The sequence below is a fragment of the Capricornis sumatraensis genome, chromosome 6 (assembly GCF_032405125.1).
Source record: "Capricornis sumatraensis isolate serow.1 chromosome 6, serow.2, whole genome shotgun sequence".
In the NCBI taxonomy this organism is placed as follows: Eukaryota; Metazoa; Chordata; class Mammalia; order Artiodactyla; family Bovidae; genus Capricornis; species Capricornis sumatraensis.
In genome coordinates, this window is record NC_091074.1 from 53,591,039 (window position 1) to 53,604,328 (window position 13,290).

The 13,290-nt window shown below is 40.7% G+C and overlaps 1 protein-coding gene across 1 annotated transcript in view; it reads left to right on the top strand.

The window, feature by feature from the left end:
* The window catches only part of ENTREP1 (endosomal transmembrane epsin interactor 1), a 71,158-nt gene that overhangs the window by 5,877 nt on the left and 51,991 nt on the right, over nucleotides 1-13,290 (top strand). Inside the window, exon 2 of the mRNA XM_068974731.1 lies at nucleotides 6,855-6,911. Coding sequence (XP_068830832.1) covers nucleotides 6,855-6,911 — 57 coding nt within the window. The remainder of the gene's footprint in view (nucleotides 1-6,854; nucleotides 6,912-13,290) is intronic.

The following is a 13,290-nucleotide window of genomic DNA, read 5'->3' on the forward strand; positions in this document are numbered from 1 at the left end:
AACCTTGAACATGGAATAACTCCTTTAGGCCCTCCTATGCCCCGCGCAGCCACTGCTCCTTGGATGTGGGGTTGCTCCTCCCGGCTGCTGCCCCTGGCCTCGGGCAGGGGATAGCTCCTCCCAGCCGCCGCCCCTGACCTCGGACCCACGCGGGGTAGCTCCTCTCGGCTGCTCCTGTGCTGTAGCAGTCAGCTGTGATCAGCTGTGACAAGCTGGAATCAAGATTGCCAGAAGAAATGTCAATAACCTCAGATATGCAGATGACACCACCCTTATGGCAGAAAGTGAAGAGGAACTAAAAAGCCTCTTGATGAAAGTGAAAGAGGAGAGTGAAAAAGTTGGCTTAAAGCTCAGCATTCAGAAAACGGAGATCATGGCATCCAGTCCTATCACTTCATGGGAAATAGATGGGGAAACAGTGGAAACAGTGTCAGACTTTATTTTTTTGGGCTCCAAAATCACTGCAGATGGTGACTGCAGCCATGAAATTAAAAAACGCTTACTTCTTGGAAGAAAAGTTATGACCAACCTAGATAGCATATTGAAAAGCAGAGATGTTACTTTGCCAACAAAGGTCTGTCTAGTCAAGGCTATGGTTTTTCCTGTGGTCATGTATGGATGTGAGAGTTGGACTGTGAAGAAAGCTGAGCACCAAAGAATTGATGCTTTTGAACTGTGGTGTTGGAGAAGACTCTTGAGAGTTCCCTGGACAGCGAGGACATCCAACCAGTCCATTCTGAAGGAGATCAGCCCTGGGATTTCTTTGGAAGGAATGATGCTAAAGCTGAAACTCCAATACTTTGGCCACCTCATGCGAAGAGTTGACTCATTGGAAAAGACTGATGCTGGGAGGGATTGGGGGCAGGAGAAGGGGACGACAGAGGATGAGATGGCTGGATGGCATCACTGACTCGATGGACGTGAGTCTGAGTGAACTCCACGAGTTGGTGATGGACAGGGAGGCCTGGCGTGCTGCGAATCATGGGGTCGCAAAGAGCCAGACACGACTGAGCGACTGAACTGAACTGAACTGATAAAGACTTTTTCCCATACTTTACATTCTTAACTTTCAGCAACTTGAAGAGAGTGTTTTTAATGTGCTTATTGTTTTGGGGCACTCTATGATCATTGGTTTCCTTGCTGGTGTCCTTGACTAATGACTCTTATTATTCCCGAACTTCATGAAGCTAAGAGATTAGACACGTTAAAAACATGCTGAAGTTTAACCCAGGTGGGTGGCACAGGGAGGATTTAAATGTCCATGTTCAGTCCTTGCTGTCCTGGCTCCCGGTTTGGAGGCATAGTTAGTTAATGTTACTTAGATCCCACTGGGATTACAGAGACCAGCCTACCACACTTTCAGGTTAATGAAAGCATAGAGAGAATTGCATTGTTTTCTGTCTCCCTCAAAACCCAAAATTCCTGACCCTAATGCCATGTATGATCCTTGGGAGATATTTCAGGCAAGTGGTAGAGAATTAGTTACTATTTTTTGTTCTTCTCTGGGGACCCTAATGCCATTTATCATCATTCATGTCTCTGTGTTGAAGTCACTGACCTGAACTCATGGTCACCCCTCCCTTGATTCTGTGATTCTTTGTCAAAATTCCAGTTCCTTATAAAGACACAGACATTGGTGAACCTTAAGGTTAATCTTTAAAAAGTTTTACAGTGACAAAATGTAAAAAATGAATGGTTCAAAGGGGAAACTAACACAAATATTCTAAAATCTCTACCAGTCAAACAATAGTAAATACATTTTTTCTATCACAGTCATCAAGTACTACTTTAATATTGCAGCTGTTTTTTTTTTTTTGCAGCCGTTTTTTAAAGTATAACATTTGAGATAAATTTCATTTTCTTTGGTCCTTTATTTTACACAACAGCAGCGTCATAAGTTCTTGAACAAATGTTCAGCCTCTCAGCCTCAGTTACTTGCCTATAAAAATGAGTGAGATGATTCTTGCCTCAGAGTTGATTTTGTTAAAGTATAATTAGAGAACACTTAGGAAAATGCTTTGTTGCTGAGCACTAGCACCAGGCCTGGTACATACTAGAACTTCTGTCAGTGTTTTTTAAAACATAAGGATAATATTTAAGGTAAGGTGAACAGACTAGTTTTTGTGTTTTGTTCTGTGGGATATTGTGGTAACCAACAAGCATACACAAGAAATACCCAGTTGTCCACTTTGTCAGATCTTTTACTGAGTTGCCCTGGGCAGATAAAGAATGATACATGCACACATACATTAAAAAAAATTCCCAATGTAAAAGCTATCGGGCAAGATAGGTTATTAAGAGGTGTGAATATTGTGTGTTTTTTTACAAGGTAAGTATGGGATGTCTATAACGTGACTCTTTTTAACTCTATTTAATACAGCAACTTTGATGAATAATTCAGAATTCAGAACATTTTTGCACTACAGCATGTTATTGGATTCCTGGAGTAGGAAATCGCAACCCACTCCAGTACTCTTGCCAGGTAATTCCATGGACAGAAGAGCCTGGTGAGCTACAGTCCGTGGGGTTGTAAAGACATGACTGAAGTGACTGAGTACCCATGTGTTAATGGATTAACACAGAAGAATAGGGTAGTAGAATTATTAATATATGCTTTTGACTTTAATGATTTGATTTTTAAGCTGAAAAGTTCAGGCACATTCACAATATATGGTGGGTAACAGTGATTCTTGCCTGGAGTATCTCAATATCCTTCTTTGCAATATTAGAAATAAAGAAAGGCCTCTGCTTTTCCCTATAAGCTACAAGGAATGGGTTTCAAGTGAGTGAAACCAAAAGTGTAATAAATCTCATTATAATAATATAGAGATAATTTCATATTAGAAAATAGGTTCTTACCTATTTATTCAGAGCATGTAGCTTGCACTGGGCAGAAAGAGTGCTAATGGAGTTGCTTTTTACTGTTGCTGTGCTCTTTTAAGAAGCACAGGAGTGAAAGTGTGTTTAGGCTTACACAGTCATCTTTGAGCAAGTTGATCTCCTGTTTTTGATCTTCATTCATTCATTTATTCTTTATCCACTCATTGACTCCTGCCATAACTAACTGAGTGCCCCTAGGAGCCTTTAGTGATACTTGAGTGAATATTCAGAGATCCAAGTCCTCATGAGATTGCAAGTGAGTGTAAAACACAATTGAACAAATAATAGCATTATGGTGTAATGAAAAGGGCCCGTGTTAGGGCCCTTCTTGAGTCCCTTGGGATGCAGGCCCAGCTGCTGCTGCCCCTGAGGAGAGTGGAGGCATTGAATACACCGCATCTTCCTTTTCGCGTCCCCATCCCCTCTCCCCAGTCATGAATTCCACACCTTTCCCCAAAATGTGACCCTCCATTTCTTAAGGCTTGAACTCTTAAAGGATTCATCCCCAGCTACGACACTTTTGTTCAGTATTCCAGGGTTTCTACCTATGCAGTCCTACTTCATCTGCTTCCCCTTCTCCATCTCATCAGTCACAGAGTTCCTCTAGTGTGTTAGGTACGGCTTACTTAAGCTTAAAAAAAGGGATAAACTGAGTAGAAGCTGGTGTGAGACTTTGTTGCAGGGTTCAGGACTGAACAACTCCCCACCCATGACTGGAATATAGTTTCTTGAAGCATCCATAAAAAATGTTGTTTGCAAAAATCCTCCTGAAATTTAAAGTGGATGTGTGCTAAGTCTGCAGAACAATTCAAATGGAAATGATATCTAAGTATTTTGTCCTCCAACTCATGAATGTGATATAGGCCTTGATTTATTGGATCTTTATTTAATATTGTTCAGTAAGGTTTTATTTCTTCCTACTGAGGTCTTAAACATTTCTTTGTCATATATATTTTGAGATTATTGATATTTCTTATTTGTCAAATACATATTGTACTTTTTTAACAATTATGTTTTAAATTTAGTTTGCTTATATATGCCAAGTTCTCCCTAAAAGGAAAAAAGAAAGAAAGCTTAGTTCTTTTGTCCCAGAGACCCTTCATTTGAAATTGTATCTGTCACGATCTATCAAAATATTTTATTTATTCATGTATTTATTTATACACATATGCTCCTTAAAACTTTAGCAATACTACTCCTGGGACTTTAGTCAACCAGAAATGAAAAGCACTTGTTTGTAAAGATATATGTCCATGATGTTTATTGCAACATTGTTAGTGAGGGTAATAAATTGAAAAAAGAGTGAATACCCATGAATATGCAGATGATTGAATATATTAGGTGCTAGCTATATAAAGGAATATTATGTAGCCATTAAATAGAAATGAATGAGAGCTAGTCTGGTAAGCATGAAGTGATTTCCAATGAAGTATTTGTTGAGAGATAAAAAGAAGAGGAAGAGGAGTGTCTTTGATGATTTTTTTGGTAAGAATCACACCCCTCTGCGTGTGTGTGTATACTTAAAATCCATGTAAGGAACCTGAACCGCAAGGCCGCATGGATTTCAAGTTCCAGGTTGTAAGTAGAAGCAGCCCAGGCCCTCTAGACCAGCAGTCCCCAACAGTTTGGGCACCAGGAACTGGTTTTGTGGAATATAGTTTTTCCCATGGATGGGGAGGGGATGATTTCAGAATGACTGATCCTCTTAACGTTTATTATGCCACTCCTGATCTAACAGGAGGCAGAGCTCTGGCGGTAATGCAAGCAGTGGGGAGTGGCTGTAACTACAGATGAAGCTTCATTCACTGGTCCGCCACTTACCTCCTGCTGTGTGTCCCGGGTCCTAACAGGCCACAGACCAGTACTCACCCAGGGGTTGGGGACCCCTGGTCTAGATGGGCCCCACCAAGTATGTTTCCTAGAAGAAATCATTTAAAGGAAGGAAATATCCTATTGAATTTAAGATGATGAAAGTATATAGTGCACAAAACAGGCTGTAATAGTATGTTTAAACATAGATATATACAAAGAAGTGGTCCCCTGTCTGCCCATATGTATTTCTCATCCTCGATATAAGTGGGTAGACTTGTCCTCTGCTGGTTTGTTGTGAAATGATTGCCCTCAGTCAATAAATGGAGAATTGAGAGTATTGCAAGCAGGCCTATGAGCTTCGGATTTCAAGTAGCACTGTAATCCTTAGAGTTAAATAAGAAGTTCTTGTGAAATAGTACATTTGAGTGATTTGGGTAAAAAGTGAATTTGAAAAAAAATCCTCATAACTGCCTTCAGGAGATTCACTTTACTGCATACACAAAGATAAATGTGTTCTGATGGCATCAGAATGTCCCTGGGCTGAATAATTACTTTGCTCATCCTTTCTGACCTGCTTATGAACTGTGTTATTCAGAGGGCTGATGGTGGCTTCCACGTTACGTTTGGCAAAAAGCTGGTTCTTCTTTACTGAGGATGTTTAGGTTGTTTACTGACATATCATTCTGCAACATGAGATATTTCTTACTGTATTCCCTCCCCCTTTGTGGAATAAGTGTTCAAGAACATTTTCAAATTGCCAATCATGTGACAAGCGCTGTGCTAGGAGCTGGGGATTCAGAGAGACTGGACAGGAGTTCACAGTTAGTGGGCAAGACAAAAATGATACGATATTTTGGGGGGAGAAAAATTATGTGTAGAGGGCTTCTAGGAGGGTGGGGTGTTGAGATTAATAAGGCTTAACAGAGAAGGTGACTGTGAGTTGGGGCCTTGCAAAATGCATAGGAGTTCTCAGGCAGGAGAGTGGAGGGGAGTTGAGAGATTTCAGTGGCAAAGAGAAGCACGAAGTCCTAGAATGTCTAGAGCCTGGCCAGTCTGAGGAAAGACAAGTATGCCTGGGAGGAGGGTATGTGGTGGGTGGACCAGGGATTTGTGGAAACCAGGCTTGAGAAGTAGGCAGGGGAAGATCCTGAAAGGCCTTGTTTACCATTTTGAGGAACTGACTTGCCCCCTGAAGGATGGGGCTTCCCAGGTGGCACTTGTGGTAAAGAGCCCATCTGCCAACGCAGGAGACTTAAGAGACGTGGGTTCTATCCCTGAGTTGGGAAGATCCTTGGAGAAGGAAATGGCAACCTGCTCCAGTATTCTTGCCTGGAGAATCCCATGAACAGAGGAGCCGGGAGGGCTGCGGTCCCTACGGTTGCAAAGAGTCAGAAACAACTGAAGTGACTTAGCACGCACGCATGTAGGATGGGTACCCACCTACTGAAGGGAGGGTTGTGGCCAGGCATTCCTGTTCTTCTTTTTTAAACAAAAACGACTTTTATTTTTTTACTTATGGCTGTGCTGGGTCTTGTTGCTGCACTTGGACTTTCTCTAGTTGTGGTGAACAGGGCCTGTTCTCTGGTTGAGGCACGCAGGCTTCTCATTGTAGCGGCTTTTGTTATGGAGCGTGGGTTCCAGGTGAGCGGGCTTCAGCAGTTGCGGCTCACTGGCTCTAGAGCACAGGCTCGGTAGTTGCGGTGCATGGGCTTGGTTTTCCATGGCATGCGGGATCTTCCCAGACCAGGAATTGAACCCCTGTCCCCGCACTGACGGGCAGATTCTTTACCCTTGAGCCACCAGGGAAGCCCCAGATGTTCTTCTTATGAGGCTGACTTTGGCTACAGATTAGGTGCTGCCGGGGGCCAGAAGCCTGGATGGGAAATACTGATTCCTTCATTTATTAGAAGGTAGGCTACTTTCTGTTTGTGTGTTCTTAACTGACCTTAAGAAAAAACATACAGTCAGTGAAAACATTTTAGGACCATGGACATGAAAGATAGTCCAAGATGGTCTACCAGGTCCCATGTAATCAATAGGAATATTAAATGTTTGAGGTAGAAGCCTTTGAAATTTCATGTATTTTTAAAAATATATACTTTAGAGATCGGAGATTAGTGATTGGAACTTGTCTAGATTTCTGATACTGTTTATCCTTGTAGGTGATACTCTCTGGAATCATAGGATTAACAACATGGAAGCGACCTATGATACTCCTGGTACGTACTGATCTTATAAATTTTTACCCTTTGTAAAATGTGCTGTTTATGAAGTCTATAGAGACAAATTGTTGAAATGCTAAAGCTTTCTTGTTCCTTAAAAAAGTAAGTTAATAATGGACACTATTATCCAGATGTTCTCATAACAGTAAAGTGAGATGATAATTTTGCTATAATTTTGTGTGTTTCAAGTTCCAGGATTAGCTCTATTGTAAAGATATAGCAAACACAAAGTAAAGCAAAACTAAATGGCTTACTCTGAACATTTTGAACATACACTGAAGTGGAGGGAATGATATAATGGACTCCCTGTACCGGTCATTCAACTTCAACAATTTTCAGCTCTTAGCCAGTCTTGAGGAGGTTCTCCACATTCTTTTTCTTTCTCATTCTTTTAAAGGAAATCTCAGCTTCAATCATGAATACATTATTTTTTACTGTTATAATGTTTTGGTTGGATAATCTCAGAAATTCCTTGCTTAGATCCCCTTTATTCTCTCTTTATCACATCTATTATATTTTATCACATATATTTTCATGGCAGTAGACTTTGCCCTCTTATAAGGTATTGAGGTAAAACTCACATAGTATAAAATGAACCATTTTAAAGTGTACAGTTCATCCTTTGTTTTTATTTGCTGTGTCCTTTTGATCAGTAAATGTTATAAAAAATAGACAAATGTGCAGAGAGGCTAACGTACAAGGATGAGGTAGAGGATGTAGGAATTTGATATGAAGTATAATTAAAAATTATTTTTTCTGTATAGCATCTCTTCTTATTTTTCTCCCATCCATTTCAAAATAGGGTTAAATGATTTTCTAAACTCATTCTGTAAATATACTTAATACAGCCAGACTGTCCTTCAGACTACTGTTTGCAAGGTGATGGGTAACAAATACAAACTAGTTAAATTCTTACATACAAGGAGGAGAAGCACATTTTAAAATACAATAAGAATAATGGTACTGTGTTGATGGTCTTGAAAAACTAACCTGGAGAGTTTTCAGACCCAGAAGACAATGCAGGCAACATTTTATAACATGTCACATCTCTTTGCTGATATTTCCAGAAGGAACAAATTACTGATGCAGTATTTTAACATATTAGACAGGAGGATAGGAGAAAAGGAGGCTTTGGATGAATCTTGCAGCATGTGCTATGTGTGCCTGGGGTTTGTTTTGCAACAACTCTCTAGGTTACAGTCTCTGCAGAAAAATGTTTGATGGTGTTCAGTGTTTATGCTAGTATTTCACTATATGCGTCATCTTTGCACTGTCCTTTTCCATTAGGTCATTATTGAAATGCTCAGTGACCCTCAGGTATTTAAATAAATTAAAACCAGAAAACTATCTAATCTAATGCTATTTGTACTTTTAAAATTTCAAATGGTGAATAGAGTGACTGCTTGTTCTAGACAGATATTAAGAAAGTCCACCTTTTAAAACATTTCTTTCTTAAAACTGTTTTCTTGTGGAAAGATGCCTTGTGAATTTATTCTGTGAGCTCAAGCAATTTTAACTGAAAATAACCCCAATAAAAATATATTTCTCATCTTTGTTGATAAGTATATGAACTTTGTCACAAAGTTGTAACCAGTTTGTGCATATCATGTTGTGCCTGCTTTTTCTGTTTAATATTAAATTAAGTTCATATCAGTAGCTATTGTGTTTTCCTGAGCAAGGATTTCATATGCCTATCACTTAGAATTGCTAAGTAGCTTTTTGTCATATTTCTGTATTACCTTCGGTTGTTGAGTCTGTTGGACATTTGAGCTTCTGTGTTTTGACTGTTAAGAATATACATTTAGAAGGACATTTAGTGATTATTTTGAAATGTTAATTAACATCAGTTTATAAAGAAGATAAGTTAACTGACAGGAATTGTGCAAAGGAAAACTTTCTGAGTGTATCAATAGTTCATTTGAGCCTTATGTATGTGTTAATCAGTTATGTCTAACTCTTTGCGAGGCCCACCAGGCTCCTCTGTCCATGGAATTCTTCAGGCAAGAATACTGGAGTTGGTTGCCATTCCCTTCTCCAGGGGATCTTCCCAGTGCAGAAATCAAACCTTGGTCTCCTTCATTGCAGGCATATTCTTTACCGTCTGAGTCACGAGGGAAGCCCATTGAGCCTTAGTCAGTATAATAAAGGAAAAAAACAGTCTGTGTGAATCTCAATTGTATATCATTATAACCTGTGCCAAATGATTTTGTTATGCTAAAAAGCAAAATGAAAAAAGCTGATGGGCCAGTCAGACACTCCTAGTTTGAGTCCTAGCTCTTCTGTGGAAGAGTTGTGACACCCTGTGCAAGCCACTTGACTTTCCAGTGTCCAGTTTTCTTTTCTGAACAGAGAGGATACTCTAGTGACACCATGCCACCCCCACCCTCAGTGGATACTTTTTTTTTTTTTTTTACCGCACAAGCATCACCCTTTGTGAGTTTAGGGAATCTGCGGTTGGATGATTTGAGTGGGAGGCTATGTTCATTAGAGAAACCGGAAGTGCCCATGTGTTTTCATCACAGACCCCGGCTGAGCTGGTCCGAGTTACAACCCTACCCACCTGCATATCCCACACTCTACCTACAGGGGTGCCTTCTGACCCTGGCACAGCCAGGCTGTCCTCAGAGACTAGGACCATCTGCCCCGAACTGTTTGCTTAGCTACCTCCTCTTCTGGGTCTCAGCTCAGCAGTCATTTTGAGAGAGATACCTTCCTGAACCACCCTGATTGAGTGGCCCCTCCTCCATGCCCCTTACCTGGTCCCAACCTCTGAAAGCAGCCTGAGTGCTTTCTTGGGTGAACCTCTCCTGTGACCCCCAGTAGATGGTCAGTGAGTTCTGTGAGGACAGGGGTCTCTCCCCAGGACCAGTGGGCTCAAGACTTACTTATTTTTGAACAGTGGGGTTACTCTGGCAACCAATAAGCTGTTTAGGTTCTGGGTTGGTTCTCAAAGTTTCTCTTTTTGTCTTAAATGTTTTTCACTTGTTTTTGTTCTCTGAACTTTGTGTTTACCCACTTCTGACTTCAGGGGGTTAGGGAGTATTCTGGCAGCAGAGTTTGGGAGGGGGCTTTCCAGTGGCAAGCTGCTCTCAGTTTTGGGCTGCTGGGGGCACACTGGTCTAGAACACTTGAGCTCTTCCTTTTGAGAGCTGTTTGCATTTGCGCTCCTTTGTGTGTGTGTTTCAGTGATTACATCAGGATTATACTGGTTTGAACAAAGAAGGGTTGGTTTGACCTAGTTCCTTCAAACTCTAGTTTTCATGGAAACTCAGAGTTGGAAACTTCCATTCACTGAGTCCTCTTCCTTTTATTGATAAAATACTCAGATGCCAGAACAAAATACAGTGTTGGGAGGTACTTTGTGAATGTTTGTATCTGTTCTGGCTATGAGTGGAATTAGGACTGGAGGTATGGGCATGTGCGTGCACTTGTGTGTGTATGTTGGGGGTGTTCTATCAAAAATACTTGTATAGTTTCTGTCAAGATCAAACATTTTTAAAAGATGGTCTTATTTTTTTTTCTAGTTATCATTCATTTTTTCATTCTAATAAAATATTGTAGATTTGTTTAGAAATCATAGATTCAGTGCTGGGAATGATCTCAAAGCCTGTCTTATCTAGGCACCTCAGTTGGAAAATGGACTTGTTTTGGTAAGATAGTTGCAGAATGAGTTGACTGGACCTGATATCCCAGGTAGAGAGCCCCTGTCTCAGGCAGGGAAGTCATTTTCTTATTGGATTTGCACAGCCAGTAATGAAACCATGCTAAGACTGGAATAGTACAAGCTTTAATTGATGGACAGAGGATAGAGAAGAAGGAACCTAGTTCACAAATCAACTTGTCAACCCAGTGTGGGTGAGAGACACCAAATATATTGGAGAGTTGAGGTAAAAGGGAAGGAATTGGAAAGAGTGGAAAGAATACCCATGTGTTATCTAAGAGTGGGGTAACAGGTTCCAGGGGACCCGGAACTAATGCAGCTCTCCTTTTCAGTCCTCGCATGGGCTTTCCCAGTTGGCATGGGCATCAAGTATCATGGTGCTGGTGGTTATGTTGTAACGTGCTGATGCATTACAGTGAACATATAGTGAGGCTGAAGTTCTACTAGAGGTCAGCTAGTTTGTTTTTCTTTTTTTCTTGGCAGCTTCCTCCTGAAACTCAAAGATTAAGACTCATTGGTTTCTGTTTGAGGGAGTGCGAGGGTCTCACTCTGGGGCAGCAACCTCAGTGACTGGTGTTTTTCTTTGGTGGTATACTTGGTAAGAGTCGCCACTGTGAAAGCCTGGTCAGGCATGCTGCCTACAGTTTTGGTTGCTTATGAAGTGCTAATTTGAGCTATAGTTATTTTTATTTTTCTTGTCAGTTTGGAACAGAGGGGATGAATATGACCTTCAATGACTATCAAAAACAGCTTTATTCTCTAGCACCAAGAATGAAGAAGATTCTTTCCTAGTGATGTTCTGGGGTTATGTATGTGGTTTATTCTCAACTGTGGGTCCTGTTGATTTGAACTCTAGACTAAAAATAGGAGAAGTAAGTGAATTGGCTCTTTTTAGAAAACGATCCATCAGTTTCGCTTCTAACTTCAAGATTATAGTATTTAGGGTAAAACCTCATTCCCCAAAGAGCCTCAAAAAGTGGCATGCATAACGTATACAGAGATTTTATTCCCCCTCAGCTAAGGGTCCCAGTAGGCTAGGCTGGTAAGATGGTCCTTCTCCATGAAACTGTTTGGGGATCCAGTTTCTTTCCATCTTATTGTGCCTCACAGGAAGAGTAATGGAACATCCAGACCCTTTCATCAAAAGAGATTGACAAATTGGCATCACTAGATTGTCAGAAATATACATATAGGTGGGTTATGGTGCAGGATAGGTAGTGGTCCTTTCATTCCTGATGATATAAAGAACAGGAGGAGGGCAGAATACCTCGGCACAGTTTAGGAGTCTGTACATTTATAAAAGGAACTCTGAAGCTCTGGCTTGTGCAGTTTGGTTCTTTCAAGTACATTTCACGGTTGTTAATAATTTGGAATGAACTCCCTGGTTTGAAAGTTCAAGAAACCTGCATTTTAATGCTGACATGTTACCACTAATTATTGGATGGTCTTGGGGAAATCTCTTGATTTCCCCTTCTATAAAATGAGAACTCAGAACACTCTCTTTTTAAGAGTCCTTCTGGCTCTCATATTATAGGTGTCCCAAATCCTCTTTAGTTACCTGGATGGTGTTTTAACTTTAAACGTTTATTTGCACCAGGTTATTGTAAACTCCTGCGTATAACCTGAAATATTATGCTTGTTTCGCACTTGGTATTTTATTTTTGGCTGTGTTGGATCTTTGCCGCGGCGTATGGGCTCTTCTATAGTTGTGGTGCCTGGGCTTCTCTCGTTGCTGAGCAGGCTTAGTTGCTCCAGGGCATGTGGGATCTTAGTTCTCCAACAAGGTATCAAACTGATGTCCCCTGCATTGGAACATGCGTTCTTAACCACTAGACCGCCGGGGAGGTCACCACACTTGGTGTTTCAAGGCATAAATATGGAGGGCTTTTCTCACTCTTTAGAATTATTATGCTACTCTCTTGCATGCATATAATGCATAACAGTTTACCAGGTTCTTTCATTTACCATTCTTGCATGATTTCTATGGCAGGTGTTTTACTTGTTTTGTAGATAATGAACCAGTGGCTCAAGAGTTAACTGGCTTGTCCACTTCCCAAACAGATGAACTATTATTAGAAAGAACCAAGGAGCTTTGATTCCTAGTCCATTGCTTGTTTCACAGTGCTAGTATGTCACCTCCTTCATTGGCAAATTAGTAGATATTTCTCTGTGGCCAACAGTGCTGTGTATGTGTAGCATAATTTAAATAAGTTATTTCCTTGGTGCTGACTGTCTACTTTTTTTTCACGTTCCCAAGTGGCAAAAGCTTAAGGAATTTTGCCCTTGACTCAAAAATATCAGACAGAAGGTGACAGAAGGTCAAGTTTTGGGACTTAGTCTTGTCACTTTCAGTCAGTGAGCGGATAAGGAATTTATCCGCTCAGTTTCCTCATCTGTACAGTGGGAGATCAACCATCCCTCAGGATCTCAGTGAGGAACAAAAGACATGAATGGACAGGAGACTACAAAATGTAAGGGGAGGCAAGCACATTGTGCATTGTTTTTCATCATTCACTGAGAAAATCAGTCTCCGAGATCTGATCTCTCAGTTTAGTGTGTCGTTAAGTAATCTGTGCAACAAAATATGCATTTAGGTATCATGAAGTTACCTAGACTGGGTTTGGGCTTATCTATTGGCAATAGAGCCGTTATTTTTCTGCTCTGATCATCTCTCCCAGGAGGAAATCAGAAATGAGAAAAAATTGTGGAACTCCT